The sequence below is a fragment of the Carcharodon carcharias genome, chromosome 13, assembly GCF_017639515.1.
Source record: "Carcharodon carcharias isolate sCarCar2 chromosome 13, sCarCar2.pri, whole genome shotgun sequence".
NCBI lineage: Eukaryota > Metazoa > Chordata > Chondrichthyes > Lamniformes > Lamnidae > Carcharodon > Carcharodon carcharias.
In genome coordinates, this window is record NC_054479.1 from 95,486,881 (window position 1) to 95,505,200 (window position 18,320).

General features: G+C 44.3%; 1 protein-coding gene across 6 annotated transcripts in view; it reads left to right on the top strand.

Annotated features, from left to right (window-relative positions):
• slc15a5 (solute carrier family 15 member 5) overlaps positions 1-18,320 on the top strand; it is a 58,164-nt gene that overhangs the window by 20,984 nt on the left and 18,860 nt on the right. For all 6 annotated transcript variants that reach the window (XR_005944799.1, XR_005944801.1, XR_005944800.1 and 3 more), the window contains 3 exons: positions 10,411-10,631; positions 13,341-13,527; positions 18,082-18,270. Coding sequence is in view for 3 of the 6 variants with exons in the window: in XM_041202706.1 (XP_041058640.1) it covers positions 10,411-10,631; positions 13,341-13,527; positions 18,082-18,270 (597 nt within the window). In the remaining 3 variants the exon portion in view is untranslated. The remainder of the gene's footprint in view (positions 1-10,410; positions 10,632-13,340; positions 13,528-18,081; positions 18,271-18,320) is intronic.

An 18,320-nucleotide genomic window follows, 5' to 3' on the forward strand; every position in this document is an offset into this window, starting at 1 on the left:
ATTTAGTTTTAATTGGCTGCATTTCTGATTAGTAACACTACATCAAACACAAGTGTTATTCTATGGGCGGCAATTTCTAGTCCTACTGAAAGTCAATAGACTTTTGGCTAGGCTGCCATATCTCCTGCAACGGATCCCACCATGACAGGGCCAGAAAATTCCGGCCTCTGGGTGGAATCATCCTAGAGGTATGGTAGCAGGTGGGAAAAAATCGTTTTACCTGCTGGCCGCAGTGGCAGGTTTTTGCGCCGTATCATTCCATTCCCACCTCATTAATTATGCAGCCACAGGAAACACCGGTGTCTCGCTGGCGGGTGGCCTCCGATTTCCCCGCCACGCTGTTACCTGACCCCATCCTTACGCAGGGCACTATATTTAAACTGCAGCCACGCGCACACTCCTCAATGCTTGCAGCCCAGGACTGCCAAGAAGAGTGCAACCCTCTGATTCAGTGACACATCCCTGGGACACCTTCTGGACGCCGTGGAGTCCCGCCACAATATCCTGTACTCCAACTCTGGCCGCAGGAGGCCCATCAGTGTCACCACTCCGGCTTGGGAGGCAGTGGCAGAGGTGGTCAGTGCCAATGCTGCACACAAGAGGTCGGCCGTCCAGTGCAGAAAACGGGTGAATGATCTCACCTGTGCCACCAGGGTAATGCAACCATCTCATCACTCTAAACTCACACACCCACACGGCCATCACACATTCACTGGCATCTCACTCACTGCCAGCTCAATGGACATCACCACTCAGTCTCACACACACCCTCACATCTCCATCTGGCCTCATCTCCTAGGGAGACTGCCTCCTCAGCCCTCACCCTCTTGAGGCCATGTACCCCCACACATACCCTGGTATACCCCCCTTCCCCATTATGGCTCTCGCCCTGTAACCTCTTCCCTTGCCTGAGGCCAGTTCTCCCCCTTCCCCAAGCAAGCCCTAGCCTTGCAGCCACTGAACAGCCACCCCCACCTTATGGCTGGTCTGGTAGGTAGAGACCTGCCTATGAGCCTCCCTAAACATGATGTGGTGCTGTCTGTGAAGCCTGGCACTGATGACCATGAGTGCTGCCTGAAGCAAGGTAGGCAAACAAACCTCAAAGTCCCGAGCGAAGTGCAGCCCACCAGGTGCACGTCGCTTATGTACTTTTGTGCAACACATTAGCATGATTGCCTGGATGATCCAGTGTAGTGGAAGTGATGATTCTGGCAAGCAGGGCTTATAATGAGATGTAAAGTATTGAAATTAGGTTCCCACCATGCAGCGGTGGGAAATGCAGCCTGCATTGATGGGAGCAGATGATCTCAAACTGGTTTCACAACGATGTGAAACCGATTTTTGGCTTTCTCTGCGCATTGTCCATGCTGCCCGTCATGACTCCCATGCCAACGGGGCTGGAAAATTCTGTTGCTGTGATGGCAACACCTACAGCTCTTACTTCAACCACTGGCTGACACTTTAACCACAGCTAAAAGCTCATATTACAAACTGTCCCATGCCAGAGGTGCTGTAGCAGCCTCTCCTAGCCTGTTACAAACACAACAAAAAGAAATATTGGTAACTGGGCACATCTTCAATGGAACATTCTTCTACATACTTGGAGATATCTTCTGACCCCACTGTGTTTCCCGCCCCAGGGTCATTAACCTACAGGAGGCAGACTGTCCAGCAGAGGCCAGGGATTATATTGGCCTTGAGGCCTAAACTTGTTGCATATAGAGAGAAAGAGGCCAGACAGATAATTGCATGTGCAAATGGAATCATTTCTTGGTGCACAGCTTGCTTTAGAAGCTCTTGCACAGGCCTCTACAATCATAGTATCAAACAGCACAAAAGGAGGCCATTTGACCCATTTTGCCTCTGCTGGCTCATTGAAAGAAGGTTCCAATTAGTCCCAACCCCCATAGCCATGAAAATATTCACTTTTAAAATATTTATCTAATTCCCATTTGGAAATTATTATTGAATCTGCTTGGAAATTATTATTGAATATTATTGAATCCTTTCAGGCAGTGCATTCTAGATCATAACTTGCTACTTAAAGAAAATTTTCCTTAACTCCCCTCTGCTTTTAACTTAAATCCGTGACCACTGGTTACTGACTCTTCCAGCCAGTGGAAATAGTTTTTTCCTTATTATCTCTGCCAAACCCTCTAAAATCTCCTCTTTGTGGGCCAAGACCACTCCACTGATGCTGGGGTCTAACAGTGGGCTCCGTGGTCTAGAACACAAAAAGTGCAGGTTTACAGTATGTGCAATTATCATAAGCCCAGCCACATATGGACATAATATGATGCCAAGGACCAGCCAGGTAATATTGGAAGAGAGGAAAGGACTCATTGGAGCAAATATCTCCTCCCATCAAGCAGTTTCTAGTTCTGCTCCATTAGCCTCAGATTCAGCAAAAGAAACTGTCCAACCTTCAATGTGTTGGCTCCCAGTTCCTCAAAATTAAAATTCCCATTCTTGTATTTAAAGCCCTCCATGACCTTGACCTTCCCTATCTCTGTAGTATCCTCCAGCTCTGCAAACTCTACCTGCTGAAATCCCAGTCCCTCTGACTCTGGCTTCTTGTGAACCTTTCCCTCCCTTTGCCTCACCACTGGAGCTATGTCCTTAGCAGGCCTGAGTCTCACTCTCTGGAACTTCCTTTCGAAATACTCTACTTCTACACTGTCCTTTACTCTTTTAAGACACTCCTTAAAAGCCACCTGTATGACCAAGCTTTTCATCACTGCTCCTAATCTCCCATTCTTTGACCAAAGGGCCATCTAATTCCTCACACTTCTGTGCATTGCCTTGGGATGATTGAAGGCACCACAAAAGTTGTTGAGGCAGTAATTTAAACTTGTGTGTTGTAATTCAGGAGATCTAAACTCAGTTGGGAGAAATGCCTTTGTGCACTGTTGCCTTTTCAGTACTGTGGCCTGCCATGGTCATGTGACCTCTGAGGTTGCCACATGGAACATGATGTGAGGAGTGTGCAGCTGAAACTGAGTGGATTTGGAAAGCTGGAAGAGAGGCAGCTGCTGTAAGAAACAGCAGAGAATAATTCAAACTTCAGTCTGGAAACTTTGTACAGGGCATTGACTGCTGGGTGAGTCACTATGGGGTTGAATATTCCAGTACCTGCTCTTATAGAGGTGAAGGGAGATTTGAAAATGAATTTGATATTCTTCCAGTTCCAATGGCAGAACTACAAAAGTTCCACCAAGTTAAACAAGAATTCTGACTGCACCTGAGATGACTAGCTGAATCTTGTGAAATTGAGCAATTGAAGGATTATCTGATCAGAAATAGGATTGTCTTAGGAATAAGGGATCCTGCCATGAAAGCACATCTGCTGAGAGAAGATAAAATTACTCTCAAGAAAGCTATTAAAAAGTGCAGAAGCTGTAAGGTGGTTAATCATCAGCTGAAGAGTATTGGTGGGAAAACTAGAGAGGCTTTGTACTATGCTGAGAGACAGTTCAGGCCTTCCGAGAATAAGACAATGGTGAAAAGGAAGAACTATTGAAAAAAGGGCCAGCAGAAAGATCAAGGCTAGATCAAGGAGCCTTAGTGAAACTAGAGTCAATGGGAATTAGGGGGAAATCTCTCTGCTGGTTGGAGTCATACCTCGCACAAAGGAACATGGTTATGGTTGTTGGAGGTCAGTCATCTCAGCTCCAGGACACCACTGCAGGAGTTCCTCAGGGTAGTGTCCTCGGCCCAACCATCTTCAGCTGCTTCATCAATGACTATCCCTCCATCGTAAGGTCAGAAGTGGGGATGTTCGCTGAGCTGGACAATATCCTGGCTTGGGCTGACAAGTGGCAAGTGATATTCGCACCACACGAGTGCCAGGCAATGACCATCTCCAACAAGAGAAAATCTGAATATCGCCCCTTGACATTCAATGCATTACCATTGTTGAATCCCTCACCATCAACATCCTGGGGGTTACCACTGACCAGAAGTTGAACTGGATTAGCCATATAAATACTGTGGCTACAAGAGCATGTCAGAGGCTAGGAATCCTATGGCAAGTAACTCACCTCCTGACTCCCCAAAACCTGCCCACCATCCACAAGCCATAAGTCTAAGCATGAGCTGTGATGGAATACTCTCCACTTGCCTGCATAAGTGCAGCTCCAACAACACTCAAGAAACTCAACGCCACCCAAGACAAAGCCAATCAAGCCCATTTTATTGACACCCCATCCACAAACATTCACTCCCTCCACCACTGACGCACAGTTGCAGCAGTGTGTACTAGCTACAAGATGCACTGCAGGAATACACTAAGGCTCCTTCGACAGCACCTTCCAAATCCATGACCTCTACCATGCAGAAGGACAAGGGCACCACCTGGAAGTTCCCTCCAAGCCACTCACCATCCTGATTTGGAAATATATCGCTGTTCCTTCACTGTTGCTGGGTCAAAATCTTGGAACTCCCTCCCTAACAACACTGTGGGCATACCTGCACCACATGCCACATGTACTACAGCGGTCCAAGAAGGCAGCTGACTACCACCTTCTCAAGGGTAATTAGGGATGGGCAATAAATGCTGGCCTAGCTAGTGATGGCCGCATCCTATGAATTAATAAAAAAAAAACTGCTGTAAATATTGTGGAGGACACCACACAAAAGAAAAGGAAGCATGTCCAGAATGGGGAAAGCAGTGCTCTAACTGCAAGAAGCTGGATCACTTTGCACACAAGTGTTTTGCTGGAAAGAAGAAAAGATTATAAAGATAGTTTCTGGAGAGATGTTGGATGACGAATCACACTACACCTTAGAACAGGTTGGCACCATCTAATCTCAGGGTAAAAAATGATTTGTGATTGTGGGAATGATGATTACAGAAGGAGAGCATCAAGTTAATGTGAAGTGTCAGTTAGACACCAGTGCTATGTGTGACATCATGAGCTTCTCAGGCCTGTGTGAAGTGGCTCACGGTAATGACATGAAAATGAATCTGTTGAAGGTAAAGTTGAGGCTCTCTGATGGAAAATATTCACTTCAAGAGGACAAATTAAGCTGAGAATCCAATGCAATGGGAAGAAAGAAGATAGTGAACATCGAGCAAAATCCCTGCATCTCAGCTGAGTCAAGCCACAAGCTTAGACTGGTAACCCTTCATGTACCAGAAGAGCTTTGCAATGTTTCTCATGGCACCAAACCATTGACTGCAGAGTAGATCCTGACCAATTACAGAGATGTTTTCCCAGGTCTTGGATATCTTCCCGGTGAATATCATTTTTAAGTGGATAAGAGTGTGAGACCAACTGAGCATCATCCGAGGAGAGTTCCAGCTGCCCTCACGTCCAGCCTGAAAGACAAGATAGAGGAGCTTGAAAAGGTGGGAGTAACCAAGAAAGTGACAACTCCTACAGACTGGGTTAGTAGCATGGTAACAATGAAAAATCCTGGGAAACTGAGTGTGCATAGATGCAAAGGACCTCAGTAAAGCTTTGGAGAGATCTCACTACTCCATGCCAACCATTGAAGAAAGCTTGCCATTTCTTGCCACCTTAGGTGCAAGGCATGGATACTAGCAAGTGAAGCTGGATGAAAGCAGTAGTTTTCTGATTACATTCTGGATGCCACATGGGAGGTATAGAAGATTGTGCATGCCATCTGGCATTTCTACTGCTCCAGAAGAGTATCAATGTAGATAGCATGGGATAGTCAATGATATTCCAGGAGTAGAATCGATCATGGATGATCTGTTAGTCTGTGGATGTGGGGATATGTTGGAAGAAGATATCGCAGACCACGATCAGAATCTAGTGAGTGCTAGAGAGAGCTCGCCAAATGAACCTGAAACTAAACAAGAAAAAACCTGCAACTGAAAGTGACTAAAGGTAAGTACATAGCTCATGTATTGACAGCAAAAGGACTTCACTCTGATCCTGATGAGGTGTGAGCTGCAGCAGCGATGCAGCAACCAACAGATGCGAAGGCAGTTCAGCAATTAGTTGGATTTGTGAACTACCTAGCCAAGTTCTTGCCCAATTTGTCATCAGAGTGTGAACCTCTGCACAAGCTAACTGTAAAGGATGCTCAGTGGTACTGGGGCACAGAACAGGTAGCAGTTTTCACTCACGGCAAACAACTAATGATGACAGTGCCAGTGTTGAGGTACTATGATGTCAATGACGAAGTCACTCTGCAGTGTGATGCCAGTAAAACAGGATTTGGAGCAACCCTCATGCAGCAAGGTCAACCACTTGCATTTGCATCCAGAGTGTTAACACAAATTGAACGACCCTATGCACATATTGAGAAAGTGTACCTGGCTATTGTCTTTGCTTGTAGATTCTGACCACAAGCCATTCAAAGCATCTATCACAAACCACTTCTTTCTGCTCCACAGCATTTGCAAAAAATGTTACCTTCTTTGCAGGGATATCATTTGGAAGTGAAGTACAAGCAAGGGAAGCAGGTGTATATCGCCAACATGCTGTCGAGAGCCACACTTCCTTTGAAGGAAGTTGATGACGCTGGCACAGTGTGTGAAATCATCCAGGCTCAGCGAGAAGAAATGGCACGAGATGGCTCTGAAAGTCATCAACCCAGCAGAGACACTGAATCTAAAAGACAAGCATCTTGCTCAGACCAAGCAAACTATGCAATGAGATGCAATGATGCAACTCTCCCAGTGCTGCAGGAAGCAATGATGAAAGGATGGCCTGAAACCATAAGGGCACACCTGTTGTTACAAGAGAGTATTGAGCATACAGAGATGAAGTGATTGCACAAAGGAACTAGAGTCACCATCCCTAAGGAGATGAGGAAAGAGATGCTGATGCGCATCCATGCAAGCAATCAAGGAATCAAGTCTAGTCTGAGAAAGGCAGGAGAATTTCTCTACTGGCCAAACATGAGCAATGAGATTTAGAACCACATCAGCCAGTGCAGTGCTTGTAATGGCCATCAAGCTTAAAAAGCCATTCACGACTCATGACATCCCAGAAAAGACTAGAAAGAACAAACAGTTTTTTTGTTCACATGTGATGGTTTTCTTTATAGACCATGGATGTGGGAAACTTGTAACTGCAAATGATGGTGCATGTTATTTGTTTTTTCCCTTTTTATGAAAAGGGGTAAGTTCAGAGAAATGCCTTTGCGCACTGTTACCTTTTGAGAACTGGCCTGCCATAGCCATGTGACCTCTGAGGTCACCTTCAGTAAACAAAAGATTGAGGCAGAAACCATTTTGCTCACCACATGAAACAGCATTGTTAACAATTAGCTGCAAGCTGTAGCAATTAAAGTGAGTTCTAAAACTCGCTGGTCATGAGAAGTCGAGCTATAAAATGCCCATAGTTCAGTCCTCGTAGCTATGAGCAGTCTGTGACAGTTGTCAAACAAGTGTTTTAAAGACTGAAGTTTGGTCGTTAACATTTCACCATAACTGATTCAGGTTCATGAGGTGCTGTCACTAAATGCAGTACAGGGAGCAATTTGATGGTGTGTTGATAGTGATTCCTGTGGAATCAGTGCTATTTACAGCTCAGATAATGGATATGATTTCAAATTGTTTCACTTATAGCGGCACTATGAGTATCATTGCGAATGGGCATGTAGAAACTGAATTACCCCGGCACAAGAAATTGTGCTGGACGTTTCAGGAGCAGTGAGCTGGAAAAACCATGCCAAATGCCAATGCTGACTGCCTCAAATTAATTATGTGCTTGGTTTGTTTTAGTAACTCCTTTTTAGCAGTGCTGCTATCTCTGCTGTTTTATTTTGGTACATGGTGCTATCACAATAAATCAAAAACAATAATTCCCCAGAACTAATACGTCAGTGCATTAACAACAGCACAACATGAAGTTACAAGCCAGGGCATGGGTTCTGTTCTACAACTCCACTCCTCTCACCCCTCCAGCCCACACCATTTTCAATCTGATCCAGGTCACCATGAAGATGCATGTAGTCAAACAGAAGCAAAAGTGAGGAAGGGAAGTCGGAGTTCAAAACTAATGAGTGAACCATGGGAATGCCATCTCCATCAGGTTTCTTTCCAAGACACAGGTATTCTTGGCTTGGAAGTATATGTTGCCATTCTTTCATTGTTGCTGGGTCAAAATTCTGGAACTCCCTACCTAACAGCACTGGGGCTACCTGCCACTGCCTTAAACTGCTGATCATATTATTCCCTTCCTGGCTCCCATGTTAGCTGATATTGTTAATGGTACTCTCTTCAGGTGCTGTCTCCCTCTGTTTCAAATTATCATCATCAGCTCTCTCTTCAAAAAACCCTGACCCCTCCATCCTGCAAACTACCACTATCTCCAACCTCCCTATCCTCTCAAGTCCATGTTGAACGCGTTGTTGCCTCCCAAATCCGAGCCCAACTTTCCCAGAACTCTATGTTTGAATTGAATCCCTCCAAGCGTGTTTATCCCCAGCCAGAGTACTGAAATGACTGTTATCAGTCTTGACCTGTCAACTTTTGAACAGTTTTTAAAATTTGTATGGCTGGGGGGGAAGCAGCTTTAGTTCATAATCGAGGTTAACAAACCATTCAACGGCTTTAGCTTACACAGTGTGAATGATTGTGATGCCACCAGGAATGGATCTCGTGGGGCAGGCATTCAGTACATGCGCAATGGTCTGACAGTCACAATTTGAGCTGTTCCTCATGTTCAACTTGTGGAACAAGTGGCCACATCTTCCCTGGCTCACTCTCAAGCAGTTGAGGGTTGTTCAGATTTTCCGTGGAAGGTTGAAACCTGGGACTTCACTACTCGGGTCACACGGTTGACCACCCTATTCACCTCCAATGCCTCTCCACTCTTGTCCTGTTGGGTGGGGCTGCGCTCACCTGGTTCCAATTTTATCAATCGTATTGTAAGCCAGAGAGTTGTGATGGCTTGTCTTCCTACTCCCACTCAGTTACCTCTGGTGTCCCCCATGGAACTATCCTTGCCCCCCTCAGTCCCAATCTGATTTCCCATTTACATGCCACCCCTTGACAACATCATCTGATAACACAGTGTCAGTTTCCACATATATGCTGATGACATCCAGCTTTACCCTACCTTCCTGAATTCCCAGGCGAATTCCAGACAATGGATACACATCCTTTGTTCAAGACCTGATGGAGAGGTGGCTTGTTCAACAAGTTAATATTGCCTTGCTGAGCTGAATATCTCATTCTGCTTTTTAACATCTGACTAGCAGCCACATGGAAAGGAGCTCTGCCCAGATTGAATACCTAGCCCCATCTACACTGCTTCATTGGAAATTCTGCATCATCACGCACAAGACTGATTCATCTCTGCATGCTTATCACATCCTGCGAAGTAAACACTACCGGAAAGTGAAATTATACAGCATCGGTTTTCAGCCCGTCGACCTCAGTGAAGGAATGCCTCATTGGACTTTGATTCATGTGAACCAATATTTATTTTCTCTGGGGTCTCAGTACTGTAAAAACCTTCCTTTCTCTATCCCTCCCTATGCTGCCTGGGTGTGGAGGTGATGTTGTGAACCTTCCCGCATTTTGAGTGTGTGTAAGTAAACTAACCCTTTGAGTTCACCCTATCTTGAGTTTACTGTGGGGGTTATTAATAGAAAATTGGATCACACAAAAAACCTAGGGATTGGAAAATACGCCACCACTTATAAAGAGGGAAACAACTTAGAGGAGAAATTAGGGCTGTTAAAATTAACTCCCCCCACTCCCCTGTCTGTAACATTAAGACTATCTATTTGTACCTCTGTAACATTGCCACAGCTGCCCCAGCTCAGCTGCTGCTTAAATCCACATCACTGCCTTTGGTACCTCCTAGTCTTGACTATCTTAATGCTCTCTGGTTGGACTTCCATCTTCTACCCTCCATAATCCAGAACTCTGCTGCCAGCATCCTAATACACACCGAGTCTTGTTCACCCACCCACCTACCCTGTGCTTGTTGACCTACACTGGCTCCAGGTCGGGCAACACCTCAATTTTAAAATTCTCATCCTTGTATTCTAATCCATCCATTAACAAACCATTCAGTTATAATGAAAAACTGCTGCCTACTATCACCTTCTCCAGGCAACCAGGCCTGGGCAATATTTTTCTTTATTCTTACATGGAATGTGGGCATCACTGGCAAGACCAGCACTTGCTGCCCATCCCTAATTACCCTTGAACTGAGTGACTTGCTAGGCCATTTCAGAGGCAGTTAAGAGTCAGCCACATGCTGTTGGTCTGGAGTCACATGTAGACCAAACCAGGTGAGGATGGGCGCTCCTGTCACTTGAGGGTCTGCATTGAGAGGACTAAGTCACAGCACTTGCTTTATAGTGAACCATAATCTTTGTCCAAAAGTCTTAGGCATTGTTAGAGAGTACCAGATGTAACCTGTTACAGGTCACAGCAATCCTTGACATATCTTTACTTTAAGTTTCTATTTGTAGGTGGCTCCCTGATGACAGTTTTTGGTGTTTTAGTCAATGCTCTGAAGATGTGTTGCATGAGATACCGTCACATCAGTGGAGACGTGAGCAGTTGGTTGGACCGAGCTAAGGAGAACTACGGTGGCTGGTACAGCGAAGCCCATGTGGACAATGTCAAATGTCTTGTCAGATTAATTCCACTATTTGCCTTTCAGATTTTATATAGGTTCTGCATACTCCAGGTAAGCTTCTTCAGCTGTTTGCAGCGGCCGGTGTATTCAAATAAGCTGAGTGAATTCTTGAAGGGAAGTACTCCGGCAGCAAATGTTAAGGTTAAAAATGAGAAATTACCAGAAAGTGAAGAGAATCTCTTGAATGATCACCTCCTTAACTTAATAAGGTTCCCTTGCACCTCTGGTATTTTGCACTTTTTGAAAATGGTTACAAAATACTCATCAAGCAAGTCTGCCATTTTCTTATGATCCAGTATAGTCTCACCTCCATCTGCCTTTAATGGGCCCACATTTCCCTTTACCACTCTCTTTCTCATTCAGTGAAGTTCAAAACAAAATGGAGGGAAAGGAGCAAAAGAGAAAACTAGGGCTATAATACAAAATAAAGCCAAGCAAGATATAGAAAATAGAGAGGGGAAACAAAATCATTAGAAAGGTTAAGGGAGAGTTTGAGGAAAGACTCCCAGGGAATATAAAGGGGAAAGGGAAAGAATTTTATAAATAAATAAAGGAATAGTTAAAGAAAGGTTCAGGGCAAAGAAAGGAAAAAAAATAAATTTTGTTTACGTAGAATGAAGGAATTGTGGAGATACCAAATGGGTGCATTGTCTTGGTTTTCACAGAAGAATGAAGGTGGGAATGGGGCAGCACGAGAAGGGAAGAATAGTAGGCAAGGAGTAAAACCAAAAAGGTGTAGTTTGAAGTGGAAAAGATAGCCCTGGCAGCATTCATCCCACAATGCTGAGGGAAGTCATAGAAGCAGACAATTTGACTAGACAATCTTTGACACATCCTTAGATACAGAAGCTGTGCCAGAGAACAGGCCAATGTAACAGTTCAAGATGGTGAATAAAAGGATAATCAAGGTAAACATTGACCAGATAGCCTAACATCAGTCGTGTTCACACTTCATAATATAGAACAAAAAAATATACAAACCTAGAAAGATATGGGTTAATTAAGGACAACCAACGTAGATCATGTATGACAAACATAATAGAGGACATTTGGAAATAATGGATAATATTACTAAAAGAAATGCAACAGGTGTTCTGTACATAAATAAAATACATTTAATGAGGTTTAAAATAAATGTGGCAGTTTGGCTAAGAAGTTGGGTAAAGAATGTTTTGTTAGATTGAACAAATGCAATTCAGGGGCAAGGCTAAGATTGTTAATACTTTCTGTCAATATATTATATGAAAGATCTGGTCTTGAATGTAGAGGCATCGTATCAATTTTTTAGACAACACAAAAATAGCATGGTTAACAATGAAGAGGACTGTCTAATTGCAGAAGGTTATAGGCAGGTTAGTTTATTGGATAGGTATCAAATGAATTTCATGTGAGATGATGCATTTTGGGAAGAAGAATGAGTGTAAATAGACACTAAATGGCAACACATTAAAGTAAGTAGAGGAGCAGAAAGATTTATGGATTTAGATTCATAAATTTTTAAAAGGTGAAGGACAAGTTGACATCAAGGACAAGTTGCCTGGATAAGGGCAGCTCCAACAATACTCAAGATGCTTGACACCATCCAGGACAAAGCAACCCCCTTCACTGGCACCATCTTAAACACTCATTCGCTCCACCACCGGTACACAATGGCAGCAATGCATACCGTCTGCAAGATGTACTGCAGTAGCTTCTTCAACAGGTACCTTCCAAACCCACGATCTCTACCACATACAAGAACAATGGCAGCAGACACATGTGAACAGCACCACCTGCAAGTTCCTCCCCAAACCACACTCCACCCTGACTTGGAAGTAGATCACCATTCCTTCATTGTCACTGGGTCAAAGATCCTGGCACTCCCTCCCTAACAACACTGCGGGTGTACCTACACCACTGAGACATGCAGCGATTCAAGAAGTGCAATTCTCAAAGGCAATTCGGATTGGGCAATAAATGCTGACCTTGCCAGTGATGCTCACATCGCATGAATGAATAAAATAAACTGTAAAAACTCATTGATTTATAAAGCTACAAACTAGCTATAAGCAGAGTACGGAAGCAAAGAAATAGTGCTAAATCTGTATAAATCATTGTTCAGGTCCTAGTTAGAATACTATGTTCACCTTTAGATGCCTTACTTTAAGAAATATGTCAAGGCCATGGGGGAGTGATATGATAATACACTAATATGATACCAGCGATAGAGCACAGAAGGTTAACAAGAGATCTGAGAGAGGCATTCAAAATTTTAATACAGTAAAGAGAGGCAAACTATTTCCACTGTTCAGTGAATCAGTAACTAGGGAATATAGATTTAGGATCATCACCAAAAGAACAAAGGAAGATGTTTGGAAAATGTTCTTACTCAGTGGATTGTAATGGAATGTTCTATCAGAAATAGTGATGGAGACAACATCCACAATACCCTATAAAAGGGAAGAGGAGAAATATTAGAAAACACAAAAAAATTCAAGGATATGGGGGAAGGACTGAAGAGAGCTGGCACAGTCACAATCGACTGAATAGTTCCTTCTGTGTTATAAAATTCCAAAGTTCTATTCTTACTGATAGCTAGAGGTGCTTATATTTAATCTAGTCTGCAAATTTGTATTTCTATATGTGATTTAATTGCAGGAAATATTTGAGGTGAATTTTATGTATAAAATGCTATTTAGAAATCTTTACTTACATTGGCTATGTATTCCAAGATAAAAGGCTTGTCAAAATCACTGCTAATGTTATCAATTATAAACACAGATCCCGTCAACATATTTCATACAAACAATGCACTCCAATCTGAACCTGAGGGGATTTCTCCTTCCAATAGCAGCACTGAATGTAATAGGTCTCATTCCTGTATTGCTGCTCGCACCTTTTCTGGAATATATTGGAGCTTGCTTACTGTCTGTTCGTAGAGACCCATTATCACCATTGGCACAGATGGGTAAGTGTTAGGTAGTCAACACATTATTAACAGTGCCTCATTGTTGACATTTTTCATTGCAGGCTGTTTTTCTCACCTGGGCTGATAGTTTTCTACAATAGAGAAAGAACTTGCATTTATATAAAGCACTTATCACAACCTCAGAATGTCCTAAGGGGTTCACTCTTGCCATGCAGGTGGCAGACTTGAAATGTTAGCTCTGTTTCACTCTGCACAGATGCTGCCAGCACTGCTGAGTATTTCCAGCATTTTCTGTTTTTATGAGGTCATTTCCCCAGGCCAGTGGAGGCAACTTTGGGGGCAATAGATCAGGAAAATTGCATAAAATGACATGGGGTCAGAATCCCAATTTAATTCAGCTCCTTTCAGCTTTCCCAGGGGTAGGTTGGGAACGCAGCAGGGGAGCTCCATTGACACGGGGGAAGCCAATTGAAATGCCATAGAAGGTAATTAGGAACAAACTTGTGCATGGATTCCCTCTTCCCAAAGGCACAGGAGTTCCATGCTGTGTCAGCAACCCAGCAGGCTGGAGAAGGCGATTGCACAGTGGGAAGGACTTCCACAGTGAATCTGACAAGCTCCTGTCATGGTCAGGTAAGAGGCTGCTATTCAAAGCGCTCCTTCTCTCGGAGAGCGCTATCACTGTTTGACAGGTGTTTGCTAACTACCTGGAAGTCACTTCACCCCGTCCAGCACTTTAGCCACCCCCAGTTGCACTTCTCCCTTGCCAGCCATGACATGGGAGCAGCTTACGTAGCTCCATCTTGCAGGGTTTAGAGCATTGGGGCTTACCACTGCTGTCAGCAGCAGCAGCATCAGCTGCCTTCTCCCCAGCTACATGCGCCTCCACTGGGCAGATAGGATGGACACAAGATCTAACTTGAAGAAGGTAAGACCCCGAACACAGGGTCTACAGGGGGAGGCTTAGATCTCTCGACATGTCTAAGTACCAAATCCTCAGGAGGCTCGGGCTGTCACTGCAGGTCACCACTGACATCTGCAGCTTCCTGGAACAAGATCCCCTTCCCAGTGGAGCAGGTGGGCACACACTGCCAGTGGTCAAGAAGGTGCCTGGCACTGGAAATCCATCCACCATTTGTATCTCTGCCTGTCCTCAAGTTCTGTACTCTCTTCTCTCACAAGGAAAGAACACTGAGAGGGGTGAGTGCTGACAATTGCTTGTGCACAGTAGAGGGAAGGACACTGAACTGTGCAGGGTGACCATGAAATATGGGTGTCAGGGGGTGAATAAGCTGATGGTGAGTGTGAGTGTTGGCTATTCAGTTGGGGATATGAGGTGCCTGGAGAGAGAGGAATGAATGGAACTGCAAGGTGTGTTCTGAGGAGTGTTGTGCAGGAGAATGCTGCATTCCTCACAGTGTGAGGATTGGCACCTAAAAGTGTTATGCCACTCACCTTCCTGCCCACTTTAGAACCTGCATCACCTTGGTGCACCGTCCCCAGGTTGGAGGGAGCAGTCCCCTGCTGTTGACCTCCTTGGCCACTAGGATCCACACCTGCTTGGTTGAAGAGCATGTCCTCTTCCTTTCATCCTTGGGAAAGTTCACCTCACTGCAGCCCCTCAGATCTGTCAGCTGGACCTCCAGATAAGAGTGAGAGACCCAGGAAGCAGCCTTCCCAGGTCACCTCCCCAAGCCTGTGGGTGATGCAGCCTCAAAATTTCAAGTGCTGCTAAGCTTTCCTGAGACACTTTGTAGTCTTGTTAGACAGCAGTGCTTCCCCTGTCAGAGGGCCATGAAAGCCTGCCCACCCTCACCACCTCAGTTCACATGAAAAATTGACTGAGGTATTGAAGAGTTGGTCACATTTGTAGAGGTGTATCCAAGCGAACAGCAGCAGATCAGGGCCCATGGGGAGAAAATGGGAGGGAGGGAAGAAAGGACAAACTTTATTCATGAGGCTCGGGTTTCTGAATGTACAGGAGGAAGCCTCTCCTGTCTGCTGCACAGTCAGAAAATTAAAAAATTATGAGCAATTTCTCAATGTGTGCAATTGGCATGCGAAGCTTCATGCCACCAATGAATCTTTGCAAAACGAGCCATAGAGTTATCAATATTGTTGATTTCAGTAATACTTTTCGTAAACAGTTGATCTTTTCTCTCCATACTGAATTTTTACAACATCTTCTGATCCCTTTAGAATATGGTGACTTTAGTGGAAGCAATTCAAGCTATTCAATAGGTGATGCACACATCATATTATGTTCTTATGCTACTGAAGATTAATATCTACATATTTCATGGGTGATGAGCACCAACATTAAGCTGTCATATCTGCCCTTGAATAACTTATTTATTCCACAGCCTGGCTGTTAGTAATGATTTATTCATCTTGTTTGCTTTATGTGTTACTAGTTCCTGTGAATAACATTTTTCCTTGAGCTGACCTATTTGGAAAAGATGACTGGAATAACAAAATATGCCTAATCCGATAAATTGCTCATCCAACTTTGAGTAATTGTTTGACAGGTGACTTTCCAAGTGGTTGGTGGAAAACCATGTAACATAGCTTTCCAAAAGCCTTCCAAAAAAATTTCTTACAAATGATTGCTGAAACCAGTGGGAATTCAAAGCAAAGCATGGGGATGGATAAAGAACTGGCTGAGAGTAAGGAAGTGGGGGGTAATGTTCTCCCTAATTTTCCTTTCCTGTGCACAGTCTAGTTGCCTCTCTGTACAGTCCCTTTAAGATTGTCGCATTCGCACATGTCTTAAAGGGTCTCGCATGCGGTAAGTTCTGGACTGTTGCGTGGCCACACACTCGTGTCACTTAGAGGGAGCATTGGTGGTGGGTGCTTGTTAGAGGAATGATGTCAGCAGGAGGGGAAGTTCTGTTTGGGGTATCATGGGTTTCAGTACTGGAGCCCTCCAATGTTTCTAATCTAGATTAATGGGGCTGGATTTTTGCTGGGTGCTGCAGTTCCTTCCCCCCTGCCACCCCCTGGGCTTAAAGGTGGGTGGGTTGGAAGGAGGGGTGGGTATGGGGGAGCCTGCCCATGATCCTGTTGGCTGCCCCTCAGCATTTAACACTGGCTGCAACATTAATTGCTTTAATGCAAGATTTCCAGCCCTATCTTGGGAGGAAGTCCCACTTTTGAGGCTTGTTGGACAATCTAACTGGTCAGCAGCTCTGTAGTCCCAGCAGTCCCGATGATGAGGAGTCTGGACTGACAGCTAAGTCTGGGTTTGGGTGTCCCGGAAAAGAGGGGAGTGAAGGGACTGGGCTCAAGAGGCCAGAGGGGAGGGTAAAGGTGGAAGTGTTTCCTGCACGAGGTAGGGGGGTTACCTCTGGTGGACGCAGATGAGCCACAGAGGAGACCCCCCCACTACTCCTTGCCTAACACCAGCCCAGGCAGATAAAGCTGCCAGCTTCCTGGATGGGTGGACCTCCCCCAACACAAGTAAGATGTCGGCAGAGCAGGATGAGACCCTTAAATGGCCATTAATTGTGTAATTGTGCTCCTCTGTCTTCAACCCCTTTGGCGGGGAAGCATAAAACCCAGCCCATGGATTTAGAAGCTCAACTTAAAGTGGTCAACTTTGCAGTTGGCATTAAACTGTAGGTGGAGAAGTTCAGTCAGAGAAAGCAAGTGGGCAAATCAGTGGTAGAAGTTGAATGTATTGTGCGTATTGGAAGAAAAAAATGAGTACCACGATGTACAAAGGGTAATGTAGAAGCAAGGTCTTGTGGTGAAGTAGGTAGCGCTCAAAATGTGGCCAAACAGGTTGACTATTAACCTGTAAATCCTTCTGATATACTTATGGCAGGTGTCAAAATCGAGCAAGTTTCCTGGTCATCCACCTGCAGTAGACAACGGCAAACCACTGCAGTTTCTTTTCAAGCATAACCATGGAGCAATACAGAAATCCATGGTTACCAACACCCTATCAGGTGATGGTCCCAGAAGAGAGAAAGGATGTAAAAGTAGCTAAATGTTGAGAAGAAAGGAATATGGAAGTGATAGTAGATTTGGCAATTAATACATCACTGTGGGATAGTAATAACACAAACTGTCAAATTATCAGGTCAGTTAAGTAGAAAGTACTATCTTACATCTTTATATTATAGTGCCTTTCTGACTGCAGGATATCTTAGAGCTTTTCACAGCCAATGAAGTGGTTTTGAAGTGTTGTGGCTGTTGTAATGTTGGCAAACACAGTGACCAGTTGACATTTGTCAATTGAGCTGGTTCATGGCAGACTTTATATTTAGCATTATGTAAATCAGCAAATAAAACTCTTTTAAAACTTACACAATTGTGGGTGCAGTTTGCATCTGAAGCGCTTATTGCACCCAAAGAGGAAACTCCAGGTCCCCAAGTTTTTTTCAAAACTTTTTATATGGACAATATGACTTCCCTCAACTGTAATTATTTTTGTGATATATTTCTGTCTGCCAACAGCAGAAACAACATAAAGGTGAATAGATGGGTATTTGTGGATAATACTTTTGATGAGCCTATAGCTGAGGAAGACCTGTGAGGCAAAGACTCCCCTTCTGTCATTAACTCTCAATGACTTTTAACTTCCTCCAGTTACTGGTCACTTGTGTGCAGTGTTGTCCATAGTGGTCGCTGGGATATCAGAGGTGCACAGGAGAAGCTTTCCGCTGGTGGAGCAGACGCTATCTGGAAAGGTGCTCCTCGTGTCTTCGATGCCCTGCTTTCAACTCGCTCCTCAGTACCTCTTGCTCGGAATTGCAGAGGCATTGGTAACACCTGCCTGTAAGTACAAGTCTCTTATGTGATTGGCGATTCATTTTAAGAATTATTTC